At 40.7% G+C, this 15,866-nt stretch overlaps 1 protein-coding gene across 3 annotated transcripts in view; it reads right to left on the reverse strand.

Moving 5' to 3' along the window:
* The window catches only part of MYOF (myoferlin), a 152,592-nt gene that overhangs the window by 54,911 nt on the left and 81,815 nt on the right, over positions 1–15,866 (reverse strand). For all 3 annotated transcript variants that reach the window (XM_046654930.1, XM_046654929.1, XM_046654931.1), the window contains 5 exons: positions 9,718–9,895; positions 8,390–8,514; positions 6,090–6,196; positions 3,588–3,780; positions 2,214–2,369 (listed from right to left, as the gene is read on the reverse strand). In XM_046654930.1, the coding sequence (XP_046510886.1) occupies positions 2,214–2,369; positions 3,588–3,780; positions 6,090–6,196; positions 8,390–8,514; positions 9,718–9,895 (759 nt within the window). The remainder of the gene's footprint in view (positions 1–2,213; positions 2,370–3,587; positions 3,781–6,089; positions 6,197–8,389; positions 8,515–9,717; positions 9,896–15,866) is intronic.

Raw genomic sequence — 15,866 nt, forward strand, 5'->3', positions numbered from 1 at the left:
TCTTATTAAATCATAATCCTTGATTACATGTCTTTTCAAAATTTTGTGTGATGAAACAGGAAGTACAGACAAAGCACTTCTGTGGCATATTAACATATGTCTTGAGAAAAGGCTCTTGTGCAATTGTTTGAGTTGTGAACTGAATTAGCCTTTTTTCTTTTAATGGGATTACTTTTTTACTTGAAACAGCGATTGCCAGACAAATATGGTTATTCAGCCGTGGGTAGGGGGCAGACGTTTTCTTGAACATAAACAAAGTGAGCCTGTCTCTCCACAGACAATAACTGACTGCATTTTGTTGCCAATGATAAAATTCAGGCTTTCAAGTACAAATAAGGATTTTGGAAAACTCGCATCTATCACGGTGAGCTTGATAGCATCGCAATACATAAGACGTTTCTGGTAAGTGGTATTAATGAATGTGATTTTTTCGATTTTGTATAATGAAATGTATCATATTTCTGTATAACTCTGTGAACCATTTCCCAAATGATCAATGCTTACTGTTACAGAACCACACATGGATAAAAGAACCATTCAAAGTACAAGACAGACCAATGGATTTTAATGCAGCAGAGAATGAAAAGTTCATTGATATGATTTCAGATTCCACATTGCAATTAACCTTTTAAAATCTACCACTTGTTGAGTTTGGTGTTGTATCAAAGATGAGTATCCACAATTATCTAAAAAGATTATTAAAATATTCCTCTCTTTTCCAACTACATATCTATGAGGCCAGATTCTCTTCGTATACTTCAACCAAACAACTTAGTCCATCAGATTAAATGTAGCAAATAGGAGAATCTAGTTATATTTCTGTGAAGCCAGACATTAAAGAGGTTTGCAAAACTATACAACAGCATCACTCTGCTCTTTGATTTTTAAAGAAAATACAATTATATTTTATAAAAATATGTAATTTATGCTAACATGAAATGGATTTCTTATTTTACAATAAATTGATAAATATTTTTAAAGTCTCAGTTTTAATTTCTATTACAGTAAATATTAATAGATAAAACCCACATAAACAAAAGCTCCCTGGAGTCTTCGGTAATTTTTGCAAAATTATTTTTTTGTGTAAAGAGGTCCCAAGACCAAAAAAACCCCCAGTGAATTAAGTGACTCCCTAAACTGATCATGAGAATTAACAAAATCAATAAATATAGAAAACATTCTCTTAAAAGCATTTTGCTGTTTATCCACTGAGTTCTAAAACCTAACACGGAGAATACCACCTTCCCTCCTCTCCCACCCCCTGTGAAGTTTTATTTATTAATCAGTTTGCTTCCACCTACTGCTGAGGTCAATTATGATTGTGGTTCTATCTTAAGTAAAATTTATTCCACCAAGAGATACTTGAAAGAAGATAATCACTCTGGTTCTATTTTCAACCTCCTGATTAAAGAGCAATGAGTACATTTATTAAAAGTTGGCAGATAGCTCCTTGTTTTAAGAGAACACTCTCCTCTGATTGCTTTTTCTCTTCTCGATTTTTATTCCTCTTCCACAAATCCCAAGAGCTCGGTTGGGGTTGGCCAGGGAGAAGGGTGTCAAACATGCAGCTGGGAACTCTTCCCATCTGTTTCTAGCCCCAGGCCCTCTTTTGGTTTTCCTTCTGCACACACAAGAGCAGTTCTTGGCCCGGGGGCCTGGGATGGACTTAGAGGTTCTGTGAAGCTCCTGAATCATTTGCAAAATAATGGATGTATGTGTTCTAGAAGAGAGGGCGAGGAGTTTTCCTCAGGTGCTTAATGGGGTCCATGACTCTAAGAATGTTCAGAAGCCCTGTCCTAAAGTAGAAATTCTCCTTTTATTTCAATTTGAGGGCCCATATGCTTAGGGCAATAAATTCCATGGACTATCCATATTACCTTCTCTTTTTTTCTGCTTCCCAAATGCTCACTAGAAAGGAAGGGAAGAAAGGCATTGCTTTGCACATGACATTAGAAGTAAGTGGAAAAGCACTCCCAATGCCATGTTAATATTAGTGTCACAAAGACCTCTACAGGAAGTATCCCTGATTGAATGCCAGCAGACTTCAGACTACTCTCTGAGAATTACTGCTCTAGGGGAAGGGGCCAGAATGAGCTAGAATTGATCACGATCACCCTAGCCATCCAACGGTCTGCAAATTAGAAAACAGCCCCTTCTCAGGAATATGGATTTTGCATTTGAGTATCTCGCATTACACAGGGATGAGGACATACCTTCAGAAAGATGGTTTGGGTTTTCCCACAGTATTTCCCAGATGCATCCTCACCACTGGTGGAGTACAAAACCTGATGTGCAGGAATGCGCGCGTAGGCCAGTCTTTTCTCTCCCCGGATCATCCAGATGATAATGTCAGGCATACTGTTCTGCGGCTGGTCATGTGGGTGGACGGAAGCAGAAGCAAAGCTAGAGTTAGTCCAAATGCAGAGGGACTGGAGACCCTGCAGGGTGGACCCTCAGGGCTCCACTTAGCAAAGAAACACTGCGTTTAGGGCTCGGTCCAAATTCCTGAGTCACATCTTCTAGGACCACACTGTGAGCCTGCAGGGCTGGGAGGCAGGCTGTAGCTGGCCAAAAGGAAGACTAGAGGAAACAGAGGGGGAGCTTCACCCGCCAGAAGTTCTACCTACATAGCTCTGAGAGCTATTTTAGGAAATACTCACTCTTATCTCCCCCATCATTTAAAGAAAGCCATCAACAGCAGTCAAAGGATTACAGGTTTCATATATTTCATAGGATACAGACGGAGCATCTCCATCTCACAATATGATATTTGCCAACTCTAAAATATTAATTTAGTTTTTAAAACCCCCTTTTTTTCCCATTATAAAGTTCATATCAGTTCATTACAGAAAACTTTGAAATTACCAAAGCACAGAAAGTAGAAAATAAAAATTACCTGTAATCATGTGTGTTTTTTCAAATGTAATGTATTTCTACCCACAAATATATTGCACCTCCCCAACCCCCGATCTCTGAAGGTCAGCAGGAGGAATCTTCTGCTCCCTGGTTCTTCCAGTCCACAGAGGTTACTGGCAGCCAGCATTTATCCAGCACTAACTGCGTGCCCCACGCCCTTTACAATCATCATCTTTTTCAATCTTCACACAACAATGCTGTGAAGTAAGTACTACATTTATCTCTATTTTGCAGTTGGGGAAACTGAGGCTTGGTGAGGTTGAATACCTTGCCCAAGGCTACACACAGTACAACCAGGATTCAAACCCAAGTCTTCCCGATTCCAATTAAAAGAGGCACTTTAATCCTCTGTACCATGCAGATCTGCTACTTTACCATCCTGCTTGAAATATTCTGACTATACCATGAGGATAATAATGGTTTGTCCCCTTTGAAGACTTTTCCAGGACCACCAACTCAAAACTCTTCTCCCGTCCTGACTTCAATAACGTTCGCCTCCCTTACCCATTAGCATCCCCAGCCCAGTAACTCCTTGACTTCATCATCCATCAGATCCGCTCAATATCTAAGATAATGTGCTAGATTTTCCCACCACCACCTCTATCCTTGGTGCTATTCCACACAATCCCTCTTCCCTATCAAGAAACGTTCATGTGGTTTAGAAGTCCTACCTCCTCAGTCAGTTGCATTAGTTTATCAAGCCAGTCCTCAATCTCTGTCAGTGTGGCCTGCACCTCTGTGGCCTCAGACCTCATCCTCACAGCTGCCTCGTGGATCTGGGAGAGAGATCTGGATCGCAGCTTTCGAATCTGAGTATCAAGCATTGTGACATTAGGTTTTCCTTCCGTGAGAGGCAACGTGTATCTAAAAAGAAGAAATGAGAATTTGAAGAGTAGCTTTTTAGGCTGCAGAACCATCAAAATCATTTATATTTGGTTTCCATCTTGCAAACCACACCAATTTCCTAACTGACTCCACAAGCACGGCCTGGTTAAGCTGAAGTTAAGTGTGTCTGGCATTGGCAGAGCAGACCTGCCAGACAGACTCTCCTAACTCTCATGAGGAATGCAGGGGGATTAAAATTCCAAAGCAACCCCTTGGGTTTGACCCAAGGCCCATGGAGTCACTGGAAAGAAGACAGAAACAGTAGCAGCAGTTGGCAGAAACTGGCCTTGCCCTCTTGCACTTCCTACAATCACTGTACAGCCCCAAAAAATGATGGAAGAGGAAGGGGGATGAGAGATCATTTAGCAGAAGCATTCTTAACTTGAGGACATGCACCTCTAGGCAGTGGGTGGGTGGGCCTCAGGAGGTCTGCAAATCCCTGGAACTTAAAAAGGGAAGTATATTTCTGTGTTGACATGTAGTGTGACATAATAACGAGAACGCAGGCTTTGGAGCCGACTATCTGGGTACAGATCCTGGCTCCACCATTTACTAGTTCTGTGACCTTGACCAGTGACTTAATCTCTTGTTTTCTTATCTTCAAATGTGGGAAAACAATATCGAGCTGTTGATGTAAGCACTAAATGAATTAATACATGGAAAGTATTTAGAGCAGTGCCTGTTGCATAGTAAATGTCTAAATAATGTCGCCATCATCATCATCTCATTGTTGTCTCGAGCACTGTCATCGTTTCATCGTGAGATAGCCAAAGGGCCCATGAACTCCTAAAAGGTGAAGAACTACTTATGTAGGCCAAGATCTCATTCAAAATGAGAAGTCTAGAATGCTGAGCTGGGGCCAGAATTAGCCTTCTTCTGTCAGGGTTTCCCTCTCCCCTCGGCAGCTGGTGGGGACACAGGTTGAGGTTGTCACCAATTCCAGGAAGTTCTACTCACATTGTCTCTACCTAGAATTTCCAATGCTTTGAATTTCACCCAGTTTCCTAAATGAAGGAAATTCTAGCATGACTTCCCTTAAATACAGATTTTCTGTTACACGAAGTTATAAAGATTCCAATTTGATTCTTCAAAAACAGTTAAATAGATATATCTGTGTCTTGCTCAGCAAACCTTAAAATTCACAGACATTTTCTACGTGAAAGGTATTACCAAATGTTTCTGGTTGATTACATTGGTAATTATGGCAACGCTTTGGAAAGATTAAGACCCTGGAATGATTCTTTGAGGCAAAAATATAAACAGAAGCTGTTAGCTCAACAAGTCACACGAGACCTTCAATAAATAGATGTTGACTGTGTGAAACACGTAGCAGGAAGAGAAGTTGCACCGGTAAACCCAACCCTGGGTATCAGATGCATCATTTCACCTCCGTGGGCCTCTGTTTTCTCATCTATAAAATAAGGAGACCGCAAGACATGACCTCTTAAGACCTAGATTTAAATTCCATTGAGTTTCAAGAAGTGCCCAGCAGTACTTTGACCTCAGCTGCATTTCAAATACCTCGCTAAACCACTAGGAGGCACAAGAAGACATGGAGACTTGGGGCATTAGCCCAGAAGGGGAATAACGTCCCTGCTTCTTGCTGCTTGAGAGAAGTATTCAGCATGGTTTCTTTCGGAACTTCCCTGTCCACTGCTTTATTAACCAATGTTTGGAATGAATCACTTCCCCTTTGATTTCCAAATGCCCAGAGATCTGAGCTGGTTCCCCAAGTCACAGTTACGAAAGGTTCTCTGGCTCAAGTCAGATCTACTGGCTTCCCCTAAGGGAGGCTTGGCCAGAGTGTTCGTTAGGCGTTCTGTAAAACAGCAAGCAAAAACGCTGTTCTAAAAATATGTTTATGATTTAGGAACGTTGTTCTGAATGGTAAAATTGATGTTGCACCCTCAGATCTCGTTCTCTGTGGGAGCCAAGGGTCACCTTTCTTGGGGCGGTGGACATACAAGGATTGATGGGAGGCAGCGGCACTCCTGTTCCCTGCCCCACTCCCCCCACCTCTCGCCGGAGGCTGCACTGAGAGGTGCCTCCGGAGAAGGGCATCAGCCAGCCGCATGAGGCTGCCTTAGAACTGGCAGATCTCGGCAAGTGGAGCTTTTCTTTTCCTGGATTCAGAGACTCCTCCCATTGACAGCCTTTTGAGAAGTTTGACTAATTCAAATTCACTTTTCAGGCAAACAGTAGAAACAATTCTAGAGGCTCTTCTAGTCTTACGGTTTAGGGAGAGGAGCATGGCTGGGAATCCTGAAATGTGAATAAGACCAGTATACCTTGTGTCTTCTATGACTTCATCGATCAGCTTCAACCACATCTCCGCCAACTGGTTTGCAGGAATTTTCCCTTGTATCCCTGATTTTAGAGCCTCTATGTTTGATCGCTGAAGAGTTTGGAAAGAGAGGAAATAATTGGTAATGGTTCAGTATGTCGTTATACCCAGGAAAGGTTTAACTTCTATTGTCAAGAAAAAAATACACAAAAAGGCTTAACAGAAAAACCAGAGGGTTTTTTTCTTTTTACATTTACATAATCATGCTCACCATAGCTTAGCACCATTTTTCTTCAAAATGCAATCAACACTGACATGTTTAAGTAATAGGACAACGTTTTCATATAGCTTTGACCTTTGAAACCATGTAAATATTTTATGTATTCAAAAAGCAAATATAATAAAACCAACAAGGATGGGGGAAGAAACTCTAAAATGGAATAGAAAACAGAAACAAATGAACCTAACTGTATTTCAGATGAATAATAACAAAACTACACTGAATTAACCCAAGCAACTTTTGAATACAATATTTTGACTATATACCCTCAGTTTAAAGGAAAAAAAGAACCAGAAACATATCAAACTGTAAGTAGGTTTGTTTTTTCAGAATGGTTTATCTATGGATTTTGTGACTGAAAAATGAGTAAAATAATAGAAATAAGGAAGACTAGAAGAAATGCTGTGATATTAGAATGGAATTGGAGCTGACCTTATAACTCTTTGGTTTTCGTCTATTGACAGACATAGAAATAAATATACCTGTATATATACATGTGTGTACGTGTGCGAGTTTGCCTGCTGAGAAGGCCCAGAAGCCATGACATCTAAGTTGTAGCGAGTGCTCTAACACCCAGATCTTATTGATTACATGCCATTCCCACTAAAAAGAACTAGGACTCCTTGGAGAAATGGTGATTCCAGGGCTGAGGCAGGGAAAGTACAAGATAAGCCCAGAACACATTGTTGTGTCACTTTTAGTATCTGCCAACAGACAGATTGAGGGAGTGCCCACCACTCCCTCAAAAGTCCTGATCATGGAAAGCCACCCTCCTGTCCAGATTAGCATGGAATCAGGATAGGTTAGTCAATGGAGAAAGCCAATGAGAAGAACTAAGATGAAAAAAGCTGAAGAACATCCAAAACATAATTAGAATAGGGGTGTGGCCAATTCCCTTGAGATGGGGGATTGGAAATTAATACCACAATTACACTGCATATCAATTTTAGCTTTATTATGTGAACAGTCATGCTTAAATTAACTTAAACCTACAATTCTCCTTTAACATTGTCTTTATTACATAAAATAATATTTTGAGATTTTGCCACAGTCTTAGATCAGTTATATTCCAGGACCTCCATGTCTTGGTCCAGCCCTGAAAGAGGTTGGATCTTATAAAAAACAATAGTATTAATATAATTTGGATATTAAAACATTAATACCAGATGGATTTTATCAGTACCTGATAGAAGTAACTTAGTATCTTTGACATAATTAGAAATATCTCTACCATGTCCCCCTTTTCCTCATCAATGTCACCTGGATGGATAATCACAGATAGCACATCCATGCAGTTTCCACCAGAGGAGAGCCCTCAACCTCCAAACAAGGAAAGTTCCTCTGGTCTACAGCAAGAGTGGAAAATGTCAGGGCTGGTTCCTCTGAGCCCACCTCTTCCCACAGTGGAGATTTTTACTGCTTTAACAGCAAAGCTGTAAGGGCTGCATATTTCTATTGGAATGAACCACTTTCCACACCACACGTCACATACAAATTGTGGCATCTCTTCACTTCAATATCCATCCTCCTTCTTCCACAGTTGAGAGAATTTTTAACTGGCCATATGTCTGCCCAGGCATAGGATTGCATTTCCCAACACCCTGGTAGTAAAATGTGGTTGTATGACTGGATTCTGGCCAATAGAAAATATGTAGAAATCAAGTGTGTGACTTCTGGGTCTTCGCCTTCAAGGAAAAGGCCTGTGTCATCTTCTCCCCCTGTTTTCCCCTTTTCCCCTCAGGCGAGAGGGTGGATACAGTAGTAGTGAGCTTCCTTTCCCACGCAGACAATAACAAGTCCTTAGTGATGGCAGAGCAACAAGGAGGAAAGAGTCTGGGTCCCCAACACAACTGAACCTCCATACCAGCCTTGGATCACCTACCTAACTCTTACTAAAGAAATAGCTTTTACCTTGCTTACCACTATATTCTTAGGTCTTGTGTTATAGCAGCCTCACCTGCATCCTAACAAATACATAATACACTCTGTCTGGTGAAAAGGAAATGTAGAAGAGATAAACTTACCAGCCGTTCTGCCATGACTAGGAGAGTGTTCACCGCATCCAGGCGATGACTAATATCTTCCCAGTATGAAGTCAGGGTAACAACTGGCTTTGTGTCAGCCCAGGGCAAGTAATAATAGTAGTTCCCTGGTATAGAACATGGAGGGTCAGTGAACATTGGACACTTAAAATAAACAACATGTTTATTAAAGAAATGTGCAAACTAGGCTACTGATTAATGCATATGCTTGGGGTGTTCTGGTTCTTTAATTTTATTCAATTAAGCAACTGAGGAATAGATAGAAAGTTCCTATTCATTCAGCCTGTTTTGAAAAATCTCCCTAAAATATCCTAGTAAACTAAGCATGACAATCTCAGGATCTTTTAGTGATTCAGGATCATGTGTCTGAACATCACTGATGATTACATAACAGGGAAGCAGAAGAGCATAGGAGATTAGATGGTATGTGTTTGTCCCTGAAAACCATTATTCTAAGTAAATATTTTTGTTGGGAGGAGGCAAGAAAAAAATATTTTTTTGTTTTTTAAAAGCCTTAGCAGAATACATGGGGATTGGTATTATTTAGAGCCTTACAGTGATTAAGAACTACTAGCCAACATTTTCTAGCACATTTTATATTTTAATACTGCTTGTACAAAAATTAGGTAAAAGTATGGTGATACTGTTGGGATAGTTGATCAGAATTTCTCTATTCCTTCTCTATATTCTCACTCCATTTGTTAATATCTTCTCACACTCTGCCTTCTATTATATTTCATACGTTAGAATGTAAGCTCCTTAAAAACAGGGACTGTTTCTCACCCATCTTTGTTCAAATATAGCTATTAAATCCTCAGAGAAACTCTGGAGAAGATAAAGAAAATGAAGGTTAGAATTAAGTGATGTAGGCTAAGGTGAGTAACAGAGCGACCAGAAGCTTGACTTTCCAGTGCCTGAGCCAGAGTCCCATCCACTTGAACTACTCAATCTAAGAGCAATTTGGGGCCTGGTAGGGCAGAGGTAGGCAGGGGTAGAAGCTGTTTTGGGGAGCTCAGTGTTCAGCAAGTTGCCATCTTTTGACTTTACAAAGCAGAGCCAGTGTAAAGTTGGGCATGGGAAGGGGCACCGGAGTTTAGCCCCTAGCAAAGGGCCTGTGACTTCTTGGGTTTGACCAGTCTTGAAGGCGCCTGAATTCCAACCAACTCTCTTCCCCATTCGAAACTTTTCCTTTCCACTAAGCATGTGCTGGGGATGACGGGTGCCAGAGGAAAAATACACAGCATGTTCCTGGGCCTGTGGTGCACCCACTGTAAACACGTACAGGACAGAATGGTTAGTGTCAGTCTTACCATCAAATACAGCACGGCTGTACTGAGTGGTTGATGCCAAAGGCTTACAGGTCGTGTCAAACTTGTTGCCATAGTTCCCAATGCTGACTTCAAACTGAATGGCCTCGCCAACGTCTTGCAACATGGTGGCCGAATGGAACACGGCGGACAGACTGTACTTCCGCCTTCGCTGATATTTCTACAAAAGATGAGCAGATGTAAGGCTCAGTGAAACTCCTTTCGCTCTTATTTACACGTGGATTTTAGCAGATGTAATTCTAAACCTAATAATTAGCGCTGAATTAGATGCCAGTGGAGAATGTTCTTGGATCTAGCAAGTCCCCTTGTACTCCCACAGGTGGGCAAAAGATGTTCATTGCAGTGTTGACTGGAATAGAGAAAAAACCAAAAACAATACAAACGACTATCAATAGGCCACTGGTTCAACAAATTATGTTATATTCCTATAATGGAATGAAAGCTCATAAAAAGACTTAGGTAGATCCATATGCGCAAACATGGGAAAAAGATATATTTTTAAGCAAACCCATTAAATATATATTTTAATATTGGCATGTGCATGAAGAAAGTCTGGAAGAACATAAATCAAATTGTTGACAGTAGCTATGTTAGGGAAGGTAGAGAAATTACGGCTAACTTTACTCCTAACTTATACATTTTTAATTGTTTGAATTGTTTAAGAATTAATTTTCTAATCAGAAACAACAATAAAGACTTTCAATGTCAGATTTAAAAATAAGTGAAATCAGGTGAACTTATTTTTCTGAACTAGAAATCAAATATTCTTTCTTTCTTTTTTTAAACTACTGGTTTATTGAGTGCATATGTGTGTAAGGGAGTTGAACATAAGTCCAAAAATGACCACATTGAGTATCTACAAGCCTACAAGAATTGACCATGACCCCTTCAGGTCTTCCTTCATTTGGGGACATAAATTCTCTTGAATCCACATCCTGTCCCTAAATCCTTGCTCAGATGGCATCCCTTGTTTTTTGTAGATCATATCCCCACTGATCTTGGGCAACTTGCCCTCTTTAGTCAAACAGAGCCATGCAGTGGTTTAAGTTGCTGTACTTTATGATGTCCTAGGCATTCTGCCATTTAATGTTATCTAGATCTAGAGTCTGTTGCTGACTGCTTTTGGTACTGGCGTGACCCAGGGCAGACCACCCTAAATATCCTACAATGGCATGCTGATTACAGGCATATCTCCGAGACAGTGCACATTCAGTTCCAGACCACCACAATAAAACAAGTATTGCAATAAAGCGAGTCACAACAATTTTTTAGTCTCCCAGTGCCTATAAAAGTTATGTTTACACTATCCTGTAGTATATTAAGTGTGCAACAGTATTATGTTTCAAAAAATGTACATATCTTAATTTTAAAATACTTTATTGCTAAAAGATGCTAACCATCATCTGAGACTTCAGTGAGTCATAATCTTTTTGCTGGTGAAGGGTCTTATAAAAAACACAGTATCTGTGAAGCACAACAAAGCAAAGTGCAATAAAGTGAGGTATGCCTGTATTTTGAATTAAAGTTACTTGAGAAGCAGCCAATTCAAATAAAAGACATTTTGACCCTCTCTCTCTGTTCCCCTTGAAAGCAAAAAATAAATCTCCCATGTGAAAGATACCCTCCCCACATCAGGAGACAGGCATCCTTATCACCAGAACCAGGAAATTGAGGGCCAAGAAGCCCGTGTAAACAAACCCTGTTACTTTTACTAATCTGCTACCTCAAGCCAAAACTCTGTTTAAATTCCTCTCTTATCATGTACCCCAAACCTAAGTTTCTTTGTCCTGTCATTCTTCACATATTCATTGTTTCTTTGTGTAAAAGATATATATACTGCCTGCTTTGTTCATTCTCCGAGCATCATTTCTCTATGATGTTCAATACATACATCATTAAATTTGGTTCTTCTTCTGTTAATCTGGCCTTCTGTTAATTTTATTATTAATCCAGCCATAAGAACACAAGAATGGGGAATTTCTCCTCCCTGACAGCACCCAGTCTCCGTATACACTTGCCCAGCTTGGGGCTGAGAACATCAGTGGTTACTACAGCGTAGCCACATTGGCTATATGCTCTATTGGTGAACTGTGAGAACTACAAGTGATAATACTCAATTTGCTTGTCAAATTTCTCACCATAGCAAGTTTAGTTCAAAAGCTCCTAGAGAAGGAACTCCCAGCTCTGTAGTCTTTCAGTTTGAGACTTGGAGGCCACACAGGTATCAAGCTTTGGCATATGATGACTTTTTTGTTGTTGTATTTCTTTTATCCATCCCATTGCTACCTGCTACCAATTTGTATTCCACAATCTAAGTAGTAAAGTAGTGACACCTTTCATCTCTTGGAATTTAATAAAAATTGCTTGATCCTTCCCTGTAGGATATTTATTAACTGATTTTCCTTTCTGTCATTATTCATCCATACCATGGCCTTTATTCTATAAAATAAATCACAATCATGGGTGGGTCTTCTGGCTTGTATGATGTAAGAATGTGGTAATTCATTTACAGAAGTACTCAGACAACCGTTTCAAAAACTTCTTTTTTTTTTTAAATTGTGGTGAAACACACATAACATAATATTCACCGTCTTAACCATTTTTAAGTGTACAGTGTGGTGGCATTTAAGTACATTCACATTGTTGTGCTACCATCACCATCATGCATGCACAGAACTCTTCTGATCTTGCAAAATTGAAACTCTATACCCATTAAACACTAACTCTGCATTCCCACCTACTTTCTGTCTCTATGAGTTTGACAACTCTGAGTACCTCATATAAGTGGAATCAAACAATATTTGCCCTGGTTTATTTATGATGGGCTTATTTCACTTAGCTTAACATCCTCAAGGTCTAGCCGTGTTGTACCATGTGTCTGAATTTACTTCCTTTTTAAGGCTGAATAATACTGCATTGTATTGTTGACAGATTAACTGAAGTATCTTAAAAATTTTAAGAGTTTGAGTAAACGTGTATTGGAATGGGGCAGTGCCAAACCAGAAATGGTTAGGAGTGTTCCACCTGCAGGAGCTAGGGGAAAGACTTTTACAGAGCAGCTGCAGAAGGAAGGCAAGGAAATTATTTGATTGGCTACAGCTTAAGTGGTTACATAATTTGGGAAAGCCTATTTGGCTATTTGTGATCTGTCATCCTTCAGTTTCCATTTCTTTACTTTGAGGCATCTATAGGCTTAGGTTTTGGTTTGCTCAGGTAGACTGTCAAGGCATTCGGGCCACCTCAATCTAATGGCCTCCTTGTTTAATTAATTTAACAGTATGTATATACCACATTTTGTTTATCCATTCATCTACTGAAGAATTTGTGGGTTGCTTCCACCTTTTGGTTATCGTGAATAATACTGATATGAATGTGGGTGTACAAATATCCATTTGAGTCCCTGCTCCCAATTCTTTTGGGTATACAGTCGTCCCCCCTTATCTGCAGGGGATGCATCCCAAGACCCCCAGTAGCTGCATAAAACAATGGATAGTACCAAACCCTATATATACCATTTTTTTCCTATACATACATACCTATGATAAAGTTTAATTTATAAATTAGGCATAGTAAGAGATTAACAACAATAACTAATAATAAAATAGAACAATTATAACAATACATTATAATAAAAGTTACCATAGATTTTAGCAACCTCAGCATATGATTCTTTTTCTTTCCTTATTGAGAACTTTCACCTTCCACTTAACGGAAGCATGTTATGGCTTCCCTTTGGTATATCTGAATTGCCGGCACCACTACTCTTGTGCTTTGGGCCATTATTGAGTAAAATAAGGTTTACTTGAATACAAGCACTTTGATACCGCGACAGTGGATCTGATAACCAAGACCGTTATTAAGTGACTAATGGGCGGGTGGCGCAGATATGTGTTTAGCGTGGATACACTGAACAAAGGGCAGATTCACATCCCAGGTGGGACGGAGTGGGAGGACATGAGATTTCATCATGCTACTCAGAATGGCTCGCAATTTAAAACTTATAAATTGTTTATTTCTGGAATTTTCCATTTAATGTTTTTGGGCCCATTTCAATTACCAGTTACCACAAGTAACTGAAGCCACAGAAAGTGAAACCTCGGATAATGGGGGACCACTGTCCACAGCAGTGGATTGCTGGATCATATGGTAATTCTATTTTTAAGTTCTTGAGAACCATTTTAAGAACATTTGACAGTAACTGTAGCTTATTGTCCTGAAGAACCCTGAGACATCCCACTATTACGAAATCTCCATTTTGGTTAAAGGAAGTTTCGACATGTTATAATGGGAACCTCCAACAGGATTGCATCAGAAACTGCTCTGAATCTCAACCTTTCTTGAAAGTCTCTCTAAAACATTGGTTTGCAACCTTTAGCTACATGTTGAATTACCTGAAGAGCTTTAAAATATACATATAACTGGGCCCCACCTCCCAAGATTCTGCCTGGGAATTGTGAATTTAAAAGCTTCCCTACCTTAGTCCACAGTCACTTTTGTAGAGAGGGGCTTGGGGGACATATGTCTTGTTAGGAGTCCCCTTAACTAACCACAAATAAGCCTACTGAACTATCCACGATTCAGGAACACTGTGGAAATTCTGGATTTGGTTTGAATTGTGTGAAAATTACAAAGTAGGAAGTTATTTGTATTAGTCAGAGTTTACATATACAGCATAACTTCTTCTTTATAAACCATCCAGGGTTATATCAGAGAAGAGAAGGAGCAAAATGTCAAACCTAATTTAGGGCCTGAGTCAAGGCCCAGAAAAAAGCCATCAGTCTTTAAGTTGGAGCTGTCTGTTAGCGCAGGGGCTGCAGAGAGGAGAGAAGGTGTGTGAGGAGACTCTGTGTAGGGATGGGGGTGCCGCCTCTGGCTGGGCTGGCTCTGCCCTGCACACCTCCACAAGGCCAGGATTCCATTAGAACTCTCTGGATTTTCCCATGCATAACTTGAGTCACCTGCAGAAGCCCTGACAGGACCCTCACCCTGGAGGGTCTGAGCTCTAAGGTAATAATTCAAGCTTCTGGCCATCATCACAATTCCCCATAGAGTAGGTACACACTATGAGCAAGCTGCTGAAGATGGAGCAGCTCCTTGGACCACTTTTTGGGTCCAGACTCCAGGAGGGGCGCCCCTACCATCTGCTCACCTGCCCTAGAGCCAGGCTGTCTCAGAGCGTGCAATTGAGAATTCAGCCCTTCCCCCAGCTCTTTCTCACTTCCTCTGTGCCCTCAGGACGCAAAGAGGTGGACAGAAGAAGGAACAATCAAGACCAGTTGGAGAACTCTGGAGCCTCAGCTTCTGTTGCCTGCAACAAAGTGGCTGACAACCGGTAGAGGTGGTAGACAAATCTGAATGTGCTGTATCAAGCATATTTATTGAGCACTTAATGTAAGCCAGACCTGAAGGAGGTTCTAACTGAGCAGAAGAGAGAGAATGCAAGCTCAAACTACGTTAGGTCACACACAAAGAGATTGGGAAGGAGCAGGGGGGAAGTGGTCCAGAAATAGATCCTAGATGGTGGACACAAAAAATGGGGTCCTTCAGTGGCTGGGCAGAGGTTCCAGAAGCCAGCAGGTGGTTGAATAATGCTGAGTCTGCAACATTTGCTTCTCTTCTACCTGCCCAAGTCCTCAGCGAAGCAGCCAGGCAGGACCCTGCTGCATCTCTTGCAGGATCTCTTGACCAGGCCCATCCGGAGCAACAGACTGGCTTGTGCTCTAGGGAGACGGGAGAGCAGGAGAGATGCGAGGGACATGGGAGAGCTCTGGGCTCTCTGACAACTGAGTGAAAACACCTCCCTCTTCCGTGTCCTTCCTTTATCTCTCACTATGGCCACACTCTCAACACTTGACACCCAGCTGGGTGGGGGGTTTTCCCGCACCAAGTAATTCTGTGACACCCAGCTGGGCATTCTACAATTTAACTCTATTCTGACATTATTGAAGGGGAACAAAATTTGCCACCCCCAAATGTGTCTTTTTTAACATGAGAATTATTTTAGGCTGATTATTTTTTTTATTTTTATTTTTTTGAGGAAGATTAGCCCTGAGCTAACATCCATTCTCATCTTCCTCCACTTTATATGTGGGACGCCTACCACAGCATGGCATGCCAAGCAGTGTCATGTC

The sequence above is a fragment of the Equus quagga genome, chromosome 2 (genome assembly GCF_021613505.1).
Source record: "Equus quagga isolate Etosha38 chromosome 2, UCLA_HA_Equagga_1.0, whole genome shotgun sequence".
Taxonomy (NCBI): Eukaryota; Metazoa; Chordata; class Mammalia; order Perissodactyla; family Equidae; genus Equus; species Equus quagga.